This window comes from Pieris napi, chromosome 22, assembly GCF_905475465.1.
Source record: "Pieris napi chromosome 22, ilPieNapi1.2, whole genome shotgun sequence".
In the NCBI taxonomy this organism is placed as follows: Eukaryota; Metazoa; Arthropoda; class Insecta; order Lepidoptera; family Pieridae; genus Pieris; species Pieris napi.
The window spans coordinates 9,454,407-9,468,691 of NC_062255.1; the positions used below are offsets into that span (position 1 = coordinate 9,454,407).

The 14,285-nt window shown below is 33.1% G+C and overlaps 1 protein-coding gene and 1 long non-coding RNA gene across 3 annotated transcripts; one reads left to right on the forward strand and one right to left on the reverse strand.

Moving 5' to 3' along the window:
• Positions 1–64: 64 nt before the first annotated feature.
• Positions 65–14,264, forward strand: LOC125060798 (sodium-coupled neutral amino acid transporter 9 homolog). Of its 2 annotated transcripts, none has more exons than XM_047665871.1 (12): positions 65–221; positions 3,900–3,977; positions 4,320–4,452; positions 5,304–5,407; positions 5,852–6,009; positions 7,496–7,657; positions 8,549–8,755; positions 9,468–9,661; positions 10,290–10,394; positions 10,814–10,882; positions 11,928–12,091; positions 13,866–14,264. In XM_047665871.1, exons 1-12 carry the CDS (start codon positions 142–144, stop codon positions 14,032–14,034), a joined length of 1,623 nt encoding a protein of 540 aa, XP_047521827.1. In that variant the 5' UTR covers positions 65–141; the 3' UTR covers positions 14,035–14,264. The 2 variants fall into 2 exon arrangements, with proteins under 2 accessions (XP_047521827.1, XP_047521828.1); XM_047665872.1 differs by having other exon boundaries at positions 3,912–3,977.
• LOC125060810 lies at positions 12,684–13,268 on the reverse strand. Its single transcript, XR_007118924.1, has 2 exons — positions 13,166–13,268; positions 12,684–13,072 (listed from the first exon to the last, which is right to left on the reverse strand). It is a non-coding gene; the product is annotated as an uncharacterized LOC125060810 (long non-coding RNA).
• Positions 14,265–14,285: the final 21 nt, after the last annotated feature.

Sequence of the window (14,285 nt, forward strand, 5' to 3'; positions counted from 1 at the left end):
GTTTTATCAGTTCGAGTTCAAGTACTATCACATTAGATGCTTACGTTATGAGAAACATAACAAAATGATAATCAATTGTGATTTAGCTGCCACCGGCAGTGCTCTGTTCGAGACATTAAGATATGTGTATAGGGAAGAAAGATGCGTTCCAAAAGGAATAATACAAACAAATGTGGAATAGAGTCTGCTGCAAGTTCTTTTCAATCAGCTGATAGCTATGGGTAAGTTTTGGATTATGGTATTTTTCTTTGATTAACATTTTGGGGTAGACAAATAGGATTTAAAAATTTATATTATTGTAAATAATTTAATCTGGATGGTCCGGGAAGCCCGGTAATACTTTATTATTTAAATAATAAATAAAAATTATGTGTTGTTAAGGTTTAAACAAAATATTGTTATTAAAATTAGAATTCTAAGGTTTATATTTTCTTTTTAAATACATATGTACACAGTTATGTGTGTAATTAGGCGTTCGAAATCCCGAGAAAGTATGCGGACTTTTGAAATTCTTAAAACCGCTATAGATTACTTTTAATTGTTTTAATTGTATCACTATATTAAATATACTAATTAAAATTAGTTTGTAAATTAAGCACTTATATGCAATTTGACCATTACGGATATTACCCATACATTCGGGTTTTTTTAATGTGAAAATGCGATTACGCATGCGCCATGGATGTCTTGTATGACATCGGGGACTGTGGGGCTGGTTCGAAACTCAAAGGCCCCGCATACATTTGCTACGCTAAGTAGTTTTATATTAAGGCTGTCAAAATTTTAAAGCGGTAAAAAATGTATAGCGGCATTTTTTCTATGTTTCAAGTCAATCGCGATCCTTGTAACAATAATCCCCATTTAAGCAACGGTTCACATAATAATTATACAATAAATATTATCTGATAAAGTACTTAAATCACTTCCTATTCTAAATTTAGCCGTTTGGGTCAAAGTTAAAGGGCACAATCGAATGATGAAATAATGAACATAATTTCATCAATTCGATTGTATTACGATTTAGACCAGTCTTTTTCTTTGGGTCAATGACCTAATTATATTTATCTTAATGTAAATACGTGTAACAGTCGCACGTTTTTTTTGCAATGCACGTAATTAATATTACTATCATTTTAAAGATATCTTAGTATAAAAAAGACTGGAATGTCCGTATATATTTTCAATTATAGTTTGGCTGCGTCTCTCTGTGTGTACAGGTGTATAAACTAAAAGAAGTGCGTGTACGAAGTATACAAGTCAGAAGTGAAACTTCTTTGGCAAACTAATCTTGTCTTGTTCATATTTATACAAATCCAAAACTTTCGATTTCCGAGACTTAGAGGGAGGGAATAAGGAAGATATGTTAGGAATTTAATTGTCATTAAAATCTTTAAGATGTCGAAAATTAATACAAATTATAAATTAATTTATTCGATGATTAAATTATTTTGCATAAAATATAAAATACTAATATTTCATAAAATCTTTTTACGAAATTTTGATTTTAAAAATATAATTTCAATAATCTCCGGGCCGGTGCTGCCAAATGTCACCCAAATAGCTTAGCGAATTATAAACACGATTCACTGAATCCTAACTTAAGTTTTGACCATCGCCGTTCAGCTGCCTGCTTTTAAGTCTATAGATTGGACTCCGCCATTCCCTTTCGAACAACGCTCTAGAGTTTCCCTCTTCGTTGTTGACATCCCCGCACTGTACGATTTGGTTCGTCGTTTCTGGTAAAAATAGGAAAGGAGTGGAATTCCTTGCCCCCTTCCTTCACCTACACAGTTTAATATATAATTGAAGTGGCGATTAAATTGGCCTGGACAGGCCTCAATTAAAATCAGATGGTCTGTCCAGTTCTTTAAAGAAGAACGCCAAAAATCTTAACAACATACACAAAACCACACTGGTTGAAGCTATATACTTAAATGAAATGGTTAGGGTTTTATTATACATAGACATAACATTTATTACTGACAAAAACACACACAAAATAAAAATAATCACAAAAAACATAAATAAAAAAAAAATCCCTTTTCCCATTCGGTTCGTATCAAGTGTGAGTGTGTGCTTTGGTTGTAATTAGTGATTTTCGTGGTGACACCAAAATGATTGAGCCTACTTAAGTGTGCCATTTAAAACAGAGATTGTGTGTTCGCTAAATTGATACATATTTTTATTCGCTACTATCTACAACTAATTGTAATGTTTATATTGTATCAATCATAAGACATAAATGACTCGGCCATTACATATGTTAAAATAACAGAATATGTAGTATTTGTATACAGTGTTCACATGTAATAAAATATATAAAATTAAACACACTGATTGACATGTTTATAATATAACTCAAAGTAATGTTAATTATCTTCAGATCAAGGTCCCTGTGGTGTGGAAAGTGATTATTTCATTGACTCGTCATAAAGATTGCAGGAATGTATATAAATTGTATAAAGCGGAAGTTTCTTTCGCACATACATATCTCAAAAGGTTTGAATTGCAAAAATGTCAGATGTGGACTATTCTTTTATTGAAGACCGACCAATACCGTAGGATATATAAAACTAAATATAAACAAAAGACTTACTTCCAATCCTGTTTCATTTAATAAAACAAAATGCAAAACTTTTACAATTATTTTATTGAAGTTTTACTTCTTTTGGCGCGTTAGGGGATAATGATAAGAGTACATATTTTATACGACGCGCGCGCACACCGTCACAAAAAACCGACACCCTGAAGTTCGCTATAGTCAACATTTTAGTTTCTTTGTGATATTTAAATAAACTTTATTTAACTAGAAAATGCGTTATTATAAAACTTTCAATGTATTTAATACCTTTTTCTATTGTTGTGTTTTTTCTTCAAACTTTTTTCTTGTTACGCCAAGGAGTATAACTTCTATCGCGTGTACCTACATAAGTACACACACGTTTTTTCTATTTATTGTTAGCGGTTTCCTCAATGTTTTCCTTCCGCATACGTGTTAGTGACGCATAAAATAATATCCATTAACTAATTTGAACATTAGGCGAACACTGGTATGCAACAAACATACTAGCGCGCGCCAGCAGTTAGCGCAGCGACCCAATGTGAGCTTCGTCCTCCGAAACTAAAACACGACCAGCCGATTTAAAAAAATATATCTAATGACCTACATAATATAAAATGGGCTTCGTTTATCTATCTGTGCGGACAGGAGCAGATTAAAACATATACTTTTGTGCTATATAATATAGACAATATTTGCACTCTTTTAAAACATCTTGTTTTTGCGGATGTCGGTTAAGTAGAAAACTCAAGGCCGACTCGTAACAGTTGTACCTAATGCTTATTTAGTATATTTGTTTGTGCGTTTTGCTCCTATAAAAACTAGAGTTTTAACCGGACGTTAGTGACTCGGGTACAAAATAAATATAACTCGAGATAACATAGACCAAGGTCTAAGATATGACACGTAAAACTTATCAACTAATCACATGTTACACCTAACCTTACGCATTTTCAGTGCAGCTGCAAACAATTCGTGAGCTATGAGTTTAAATTTATGTTACACATATTTTCCCTCCAATTAATCTGACGGCTTGCAATTTTAATTGTCTATTCCTAATGTCAGACATTATGTATTAAGATAATCAAGGAGGTTGTCCCACGAAGGGTTTACTCGCCATAGATAATGTTTTAATTTTTTTTTTATTGGGCAAGTTGGTAGGTGTATTTTTTCTTCCTTTCATTTTGATTTGATAGTATTAGTTCAGTTACCCGCGTATATAAATACGTTGCTAGAAGGTAATTTTTGGGAGTATATTGTGTTTTATTTTGGTACGATTGTAAAGTAGGTAAATACCTAGTAAGTTTGTGATTTGCTATTAACTGTTAATCTCGAACAGAGTTTTTGGCAGTGCCTGTTCGGACTTCTCAGAATGCGAAGAGGGCGAGGAAAGGCATAAAGGATCTTATAAATACAAGTAAGACATCTTTTACGTTTTAGACATCATTTAAACTGTATACAGTTTAATCTCAATTATTTATTTGAAAGCATTTTAGTTGAAATGTTTTTTTTTAATATTCGTGAGGGTGACTATCCACTCCAGTGCACCAACAATGTTTCCTATTTGATTTCGCAATCGACAGTTGCTCGTAAACAAAGCAATCACTGAAACAGACGCAAAAAATAATCTGCGACATACTTAGTGTATAATTAATATGTATAAGGTAAATTATAATGAAGATATGTACGACTAATGTGATTCCTGCGGCGCTATTACTCATATGAGTAATTTTTATTAATCCTTAAAAATCTTTTTCAGTCAAATTCCCTCATTGTCAACGAGCATCGCCAGTTTCCAAAGCGTTATGGAGCGAGAGACTGCGCCGTTGCTGCTTTCACCATCCTATATGCCGGGATACAAAAGCACACGCTTCACCAGTTCTGATACCCTGGTATGAATGAAATTTAATGACAAATAGAAAATTAAAACGAATTTAAAATGTTTGGTCCATGTGGCCAGTGTACCTTTAATGGTGGCGTTTCCTCACTGTATTGCGATAATTATTCGTTAAGCGAGGAAAGCACCAGCTCTGGGTTCGCCGGTACCTACTATCAACCAGGCGCCAAGTTATTTCTTTAATTAGCTGTGCACTTGAACCCCACGGCCCAAGAGTCTCTACTACAAAGTTGGAGAAAAGTCTATTATATATATTATTAAGATATTATTATATTTTTATATTCGGCTTAGATAAAAAGTCTATCGTCAGATAATAGATGGAATACTATAGATATTTTGTTTTATCGTAACAAAATCTGTGATAAGCGCTACTTCTATGGGTTAGTTGGTCTCATGGCGTGATGTTTCGATATTTGGTGAAACAATAAGGTTTAGGATAAGTAGCCACTGACGGCTACTAAAACAATCCTGTGGCTCAACGCCTATCGTTCTGCAATTGGCCGTTTTTTAAAGCAGTTTTTGCGGCACACCCCAACTATGTGGACCCTAAGAATTTCCCGACCAATCCGACTTAGGGTCCTTCATGAAAAGAGCGTAGCAATAATTCTTAATAGACTGGCATCGCCCTTATGGCATTGAGAAGACAAGTCAAAATTCATTTATTCATATAGGTAACATTGTCACTTATGAACGTCAAAATGTCTTAACAACGTTAAATTACAGAAGACATTTTGACGATAAGTGATAAATAACATAGGTATGTTAATTTCATGATGTTCATACCAGGAATTATTTTATCGACATATTAATTTACTATCTTTTTAAATATAATTCTTAACTTTCCAGGGTCCAGGCGAATTATCAGACAGGGATATAATCGAGACATACAAACGAACACATGTGAAACCAGATAAACAAAACAAGAAGAAACAGAGCTCCCTCGTTACTATGTAAGCACAGCTAAAAGTATTACGTAAGCAGATTTACTGCAATTTATCCCCCCCCCCCCCCTCTTCCTCTTGTCAGCAAAAGTAAGCAAAGCTCTCAAAAATAATAGTACATAAACGTATAAATTTTTTGTTCGAATCCTCCATAATGCATTTCGTTTTCAAGCATAGACAATGTTTACCAACATTGTGTAAAAAAGTCAATAATTACTGTTGACAGCAAGCAGTCCCCCCAATCAAAGCAGACCCCCCCCCCTTAGTGCTTACGTATTCCCAGCTTGCTCGCATATACCTACCAATTTAACCAAGACTAACAGATCAAAGTGTGTGAACGTGTGTCTATTTCACTATCTATAATACAATTAAGTAACACGGCATACTGTCTATGTGATTCATAGACAATAGATTTTCTGGAACAGACTAACATATAATGTCAAAACATTACAGTTTTTCAATATGGAACACAATAATGGGATCATCCCTTCTCACAATGGCGTGGGGAGTTGAGAGGGCCGGTCTTCCAGCTGCTCTTACCTTGGTGGCTTTGATGGCAGCCCTCTGTTTATTCACTGCTTACCTCTTAATTCGGGTCAACGCTTATCATGGTTTGTGTATTATCTGTAATATCTCTATATTTAACCGATTTAAAAAAAAGGTTATCAATTTGACCTGTATTGGTATATGATTTACGTACGAGGCACTTATCTCTTGCCCCGGGGGACAAAGTCGTAAAGCACTATTGCGTTTTAATTTTTTCTTTTTTTTTTTACTTTCTTGGGTAATTTTTTCAGAATTTTTGCAAATCATTTTATGGCATGAGGCTCACCTTATGTTAAGTGATACCGCCGCCCATGGATACTCATTGCCACAGGCTTCGCAAGCGTGTTGCCAGCCTTTTAAGAATTGGTACGCTCTTTGAAGGACCCTAAGTCGAATTGGTTCCAAAATACTTCATTGGGCAGCTGGTTCCACATACCGGTAGCAACTGTCTTGGGAGACGAGATTTTGTATTCTGCTTAAATGCAGTTCTCTTTTATCTGTAGCGCTGATGATACCAACCTTGGAATTATGAGTTACAATGGAACTTCTACTGAAACATACGGGTATAACCCGGCAGCATAATCATAATATTTTATTTGCAAGAATATGGTACAAAAATCCCATGGTTGCACAATCCAAACTCCGCATATTCTGCCACATATAATGGCGTGCAAATTTATCTTACATAATTAAAAATTAGAATTTTACGTAGTAGTTATATATTACAATCAAATCTTATGTGATTTTATAATCACATTATTTATTTTTTATATCCGCACAATCAGCCATATACAAATAGGCATATCAAAATTATTATAGGTATGTTATCTAAAGCTGGCGGCTTCAACACATTTACACTTTGTGCTTGTGTAGTGTCTGTGAATAAGCGCGAGACGTGATGTCAAACTGAAATACAATCACAAATACATCACGAAAAGACTGTCCGTCTCTCTCGCGCTCGGTCAAGCTTATGAGTATAAAAGAGACAGTTATTGTTTTTCTTTTGCTACTGTTTATGTTGATCTTTACTGTTTTATATTATTATTATTTTATACATGTTGATTTTTTTTCAAACATTACCAGGGCAATCTCGTGAAATGGTGCACAATGCATTTAATTATTTTAAGCATCTTAATAAAAACAGTTTAATGAAAAAATGTTATATTTAATTTGACATCGGATGCGACTGGGGTTTCTAAAGTATTGAAAGAATAGTTAGTGAAGTAAAAGTAAAGTGTGTTGAGCTAGATGGAGCTTATGACGAAAAATGAAAAATTATTTACTACTCTTTCACGTTCTTGGTCTGTCTTAGAACTTTTGGATCCACCCTCGTATGCACCTAATATTTATATTAGGTGCATACGAGGGTAGTATTTGACACATTTTTATTTATTTACAACCCACCCAACCTTACTAAAACCAGAGTAGACTAAAATGTATAGCATGGCAAAAAAAAACATATTTTGAAACATACTGTATGTGAAATTGCATTAGTGTGAGTACTGTGAACCCGCCAGCTTTCGATAACCGACCTATATTAACAATTAATAGGTGGCGACACATTCGAGGTTCCATCTCTATGCCGCCTTTTGCTTGGTCCCAGGGCAGAAGCCGTGGCTCACGCCTTCAGCCTTCTCGTATTAACTGGCGCTAACGTGGTGTATTGGATTCTCATCACGAACTTCCTGTATTATACAGTCAATTATTTTATTGGTGAGAACACATTTATTTATTTCGTAATCCTATTATAAAATAGGTATAGCTAACAAAAATATATATAAAGTCGGTTTACGGACGATAGTTTAACGTGACAACGTCATAACAAAATATTGATGAAATGATTGTGTGGCGTAGCCACAATACATTGATGTAATAAAACTACGTAAACTAAATACATAAATCATATGTACTTATAATAAATAGAATAAATGTGTATTAGAATATATATATATATGATTTATTTAATTTATGTAGTTTTATTACATCAATTCAAAATCATCTTTTATGAATAAAATTGATTCATTTTTATTGAATTATCACTATTTTGTATGCCGTATGTATTAGCCGGCGTTCATCGATTTATTAGACGTTATCACGTTAAGAAATAGTTACTTAACATATAACCACATATGGAATATATAATACATAAATACTAAAATAATAATAAAAATGATTAAATACGTAATACCTAACACGGCTGTGCTGTGTGATGGCGTGAGAGTGAGGGTATCTACGTGATGGTGTGTGGGGGTGTGTACACAGAGTACTACCGTGCGTGCGAGAAGCGACCACTGTCAAAGCCAACTTTGCTCTATATAACTCCTAGGTTACATGAGAAATTTAAAGATGACAGAGTCTGTATAAATTAATATTACATACTCAATAAAAATTTATTTACTAAAATTTGTTCGTATAAAAAGAAAATAGTATATAGACGAAACTTGTGGCCTCTCCCATTTTTGCATGACTGAATTTCTTAAACATAAAATAAATATACTCAGGGATAAAGTACTATAAAAACGATGACAGACATCGTTCCATTATTTTTTGAGTTAACATACAAAATACTTTATAACATTAGTATAAATAAACCAAAATTTTCAGAGGAACCTCCTGTCAACGCAACCAGTCATAACTCATCAGTGCTGCTGTGCCCCAAACATGAACTGATCCCCGGGTCCTCAAGTGAAGCTCATGATCCATCCCCATTCTGGGGCCTGCACACTACTGTACCCTTTTACGTAGCTGTTTTAGTATTCCCACTTCTTAACTTTAGAAATGTGACGTTTTTTACCAAGTTTAATTCGTTGGGTGAGTTTATTTTTCATAAAAATTCTGTTATTTCTAAATATGTATAATATTAGTTTAGCAATAATTTATATTTAAAACTCCATCGAGACCTATTGCCGAGTCGTTTTAGAAACTTTGCTGTGTTAATTATTTGCTATTATTATCATTTTCTTCATTCCTACATTATTATTTTGCGGATGCTTAGCGGACCCATACAAAGAGCCATAATCTCGTATCACGATTTAAAATCTTTAATAATTAAATACTTTTTGCTATTTCAAGACTGCGTTTGATAGAACATTTATTACTTATTTGGCACTACTCTTATATAACCGATTACGAAAAAACTTTCTTAGAGTAACTCTTTCTGTGGCAAGATATTAAAATATTTTTATTGGACTTCGATTACCGTGAGAGGTATTTATGACTAAGTTTCCTTTTTGTTGTATGTTACCTTCTTACTTACGTTGGTTTGGCTTTTACATAGTTAAAATAATATTTTTGGTTTGTTGGGTAATAGTCTTCCTATCGTAAGTTTTTTTAAACGAGTACGGAAGGAGCACCTTATTAATATAATGTTGGTTATTGTATTGTATAACTAAGCAAGACCAAAAAAGGGGTTTTTAGTCGCCTTAAAATGTATTTTTAAATTTTTTATAGGTATGTAATATCATATAAAAATTACTGAAAACTATTCTTTAAACGAATTTATATTTTTTATCTAAAATTCCAGGTACACTATCAGTACTGTATTTACTGATATTCATCCTAGTTAAAGGAGCTTCTTGGGGTATAAACCTTAATATGCCCCTTGGCCCTCGGGGTGGGACAGACGCGGCCGTATTAAGTGGGATGTTGGCATTATCCTTCTACATACACAATATTATTATCACGATTATGAGCAATAATGAACGGCAGGATAGAAATGTAAGTGTAATCTTAAAATTGGTCCTTCGATCCGGAATCTTTATTACACCTTATTGAAATTGTTAATTATAACCAAAATCCGAGTTTAAGCGCATCTATTTATTAGTATTTTACATGTTTATGTTGAACGTTGTTATTGATTAAGCAGTTAACTAAACGTAAACTAAAAAACATTTTTCGTATACATGTATGCAGTATATATGTCACCGTAAAATTGTAAAAACCGTTAGATTGTAATCTATCACGCGAGATTGTAAACTGTCGAAAGATTGTGAACCTCAACGAACTGCTTACAATTTAAGGTATTATTATTCGGTAGTTATATGAAATTGTTGGGAAGTAAAATTAATCTGTAATTGACCAAAGAAGTTTGAATGATAACTAAGTTAGTGTAGTACAATCTACCGAATAATAATACGTTAAATTGTAAGCAGTACGCTGAGGTTCACAATCTTTCGACAGTTTATAATGTCGCGAGATAGATTACAATCTAACGGTGTTTACAATTTTACGTTAACATATACATAACTCTTCCGAATCATTACTTTTCCTAAGGATGTCATTTGCAGAAATTCAAGAATTAAATTTTTTTAATAATTTTAATATTTTTTCACGTAATTTATTTTAGGGTCGGGATTTAACCATAGCATTCCTACTGGTAACTATTACTTATACGGTTGTGGGGGCAGTATTCTATGTGTGCTTTCCGTTGGCCAAAAGCTGTATAGAAGATGTAAGTAACATACAAAAATACAATAACTAACTAAAAGAAAATACAATAAGTCAAATCATTTCAATTAGGCATATTAAAAAGATGACTCTAGTTGTCCCTTCCAAAAGGAAGTTTCAAATGGAGAAGGATACAATATTTTGTATACATTGATTTGATAATTAATGTGAAGACATGTACCTAGAACAAAAAACTACTATACTAAAATAAAATAGACGCATGTTGTTATAAAGCAATGCAGCAGATAATAAATTAATATGTAGATACCTGGTGCTCACATATTAATACAAATATTGCAACTATACATTTTATTAAGTAAAAAATGTTGTATATTGTCCAAATTACTTATTATAAATTGGCAAATTTTTGCCTAAAAGGAACATTTCTACAATTAGTTTTTTACTAAGATTTATTTTTTTCAGAACATATTAAATAATTTTGAAATGCACGATGTAATGACGGTTGTCGCGAGAGCATTGCTACTATTCCAAGTAAGTATTTTTTTATAGATTTCTCCCCATTTTATTTACAGAACTGGCCTCTAAACGGGCAAAAGACTCACCTGATATTAAATGCACATAGACACTCAATGCCAGAGAGCTCGCGAGTGCGTTGCCGGCCTTTTAATTTTAAACAATATCTCCTCAACACTGAGTTTGCATTTAGGATCTTTTCGATATTTAGCTCTATAATTAAAACTCAATTCCCTGTATACTAGGAAATGCAACCCCGATCTTGCGAGATCTGGATCCCGCGAGATCTCGCGCCTTTTTCGAGATTAATCGCTTCTCTAGGTGCTACTTATAAGACAACAGAGTCGAGACTCTTAGATTCTTAAGAAGTTATTCCAAAATCACTCCTAAATATCTAGCATTCCGAGACCTTGAAAATATCGAGATCTCGCGAGATTGTAATTTTTCATTGAAATAACGATTTCGAGATTGCATTCCCTACTGCATACTATACATACATCAGGTTTGGAAAGGTAACGAAGCGTTAACAAACATCTTAATTTCTTTGCCACATGCTTTGTTTGTCAGTACTCTTTTTTGACCTACAAAAAAGTAATAAAAGTGTACTAATAAACAACTGTTTATTTATAATCAATAAATGTGTGCGTGTACTAGGTGTACACACGTAAGAAGTGAAACTTCTTTATGACCTTATTTTTCGAAAAATTATCAACTATATGCAACTTAACGAAATTGGTTAAATAAAGTTTAACAAAAGGCTTTTATTATCATAGACATGAATACAAATACAATTATTTCATTTTACCTTATTACTAGTTCTTACAGAATTTCATTAATTGTAATATAATTATTACTATCATTGTTGTCGTTATTTTGCTACAAAATTTCTCCCATACGTCGATAAAGAACTTTCATTCCAACGCCGATAAAGAAGTTTGACTTCAAAAAGCAACATGGCGCGTAACGGAAAAATGTGACGCGTAACGAAAAAATGTTACACTAAATTTTTTTTCAACCCCGATAAAGAAGTTTCACTTCAATGATATAATATGTGCTATTTCAGGTAATAACCGTATATCCTCTAGTGGTATATATGTTGCGAACCGAAGCCATTCTCCTTCTTCCATTAAAAGATTCGGGGAAGGTCACCATTTTAATCAATCTCCTGTTGATTAGCGTCAGCATACTTGTGGCCTGTCTTTGTCCTAATGTTGGAACTATCATAAGGTACATGTAACGCCTGATAAGATGCAACCAATATACTAATATAGGTGTATCGCCATAGCAGTGATTGTAGCCAAAGACTGTAGGTGGCGCTACTCATGTATGGTATAAATAAATTGAAAAACTAAAATATTTCGGCATTACCCCTGAGTATGCCAAATATATTTTCGAAATAGTTTAAAATTAAATGTTTAGCTGTGCGAGCGAAAAGTTCGTTAGTTATAAAAGTAATTTAGCGAAGCAAATTCTATGGTTTTCTCAAATCTTATGCATACAACGGACGAGAACTGGTACTAAACTCATTGCCATCCTTTCTAATCGTCAAGTTCTTTGTTTTATAGACAAGTAGGTGATCAGTCTGACACATTTCAACTTTAGGGACTTAGGGTCAATTTAATCGATTTTTCTCTCTTTAAAATAAATCGATTTGTCACACATCGAGTAACTTAAGAGTAATAGTTTGTTGTATACTCGAAAAGTCGCAGTTTCTATAGGTCTACCAGGATCTGATGGCAAAAAGGGAAAAAAGAAATTGACGCTAGCAATACTGGGGAAATTGGAGTAAAACGTTTTGATACTTTTTTTCCTTATAGCGGCTGATTCTGTGTGTGATACATGCAAAATATATAAAAATTTATCCAATGATAATTTTTGAAAATGTGGCGAATGTGGGGTTTGAAATTTAGATGAAAACTCCAATTACTCTGTTCATGAGTTTATTAATTAATTAAGAACTTGAAAATGGTTCCAAATACTGCACATCCATAAAAAAAAGTCTTCAACGCAGTATTTATAATAAACCTTTCCTCCTGCATCTCAATTAACCGATCTTGTTCTATGAACTGATTTTCAATTATGTTCACAAGATTTTCGCTATTTATCGATCCCTATTTGAAAGAAAGAAACAGTGTAAAACTCATTTATCTTGTTTCTGATCAATTCTAAATCAAAACTATCCAAGTTTATTTGTAGTATAAGAAACCCCTGAAATAAACCAAAGTTTAGTATAAGTACATAATATAATACACACGAAAAATCCCATAAACCAAAGTATCAAGACGTGTCATTCCTCCTAACCAGTCAACGCTTGCACATGGCTCAATATCGATGATTGTGTATGTTCTGCATCTTGTTGATCAAGTATTCTTTGATCAACATTGAAAACAATATGTCTTGCTTGTGATCGAAGAGGTTTCTTCGACATTTTCATCACTTTTTAAAGGAAATTTGAAGCCAAACCAAAAACAATTCCTCGAAATTTCAGTTGACAGATGAAATTTTTCTTTTATTGCCATATGATAATCGCTAATTTTTTAAAAAAAAATTTGCCATCAGATTCTGGTAGACCTATACATGATATTATTTTTTTAATTTTTCGACTGACAGATGACATTTATTTTTCACCATTATTTTCATTTAACGCATAGATGGTGCAGCAAAATTCGATTAAAATGTGTAGTTTGGCTACATTAGTTTCTAACAAGGCATATTTTATCTTTTCTGCTTAAAAAAAAGTAACTAATATAATCACCGTGAGTCATTTCTGCCAAAACCCTCCATCTTTTAGTCGATATCAACTCCGGGGAAATAAATACAGATAATATACTAATATAATCGATTATTAATATTTAGAAAATCGATTAAAATAAAAAAATGATTACTCTTTCACACCCCTGATTCAAAGTCGAGACATTGATTAATACGTTTTTGACATACTGGAGTCGAAACGACCTTGCCTTGCCTTCTAAGCCGTAACTCTAATAAAAATATCTTCTAGGTACACCGGTGCAATCAGCGGCTTGGTACACGTATTCACTCTACCGTCTCTCTTGTTCATGAGATCTCTTCAGCTGAGAGGAGAACTCACTTTCTTTAAGGGGTTATTTTATTCGGCCATTATCGTATTTGGCGTTTTTAACCTTGGCATGCAGTTCTTTATATCATAATTGTAAATGGTTATTTCTGAAAGCTTATATTAGGAATTTATTGAGGCATTATGTACCGGAGGTTCGATCCCTGGTAAAACAATAATTATGTCGAGCTGCTTGGTTTGTAAGCAAAGCCTTGAATAATTAATGAAATGTCCCCATGTCCCATTTACGGGACTCGATTGTCCCTAAGATATAATTGTATAAACATCTAGTCATAGATTACATAAATAAAACTATATTTTTAATTTTGTGTTTTATTTCTCTTT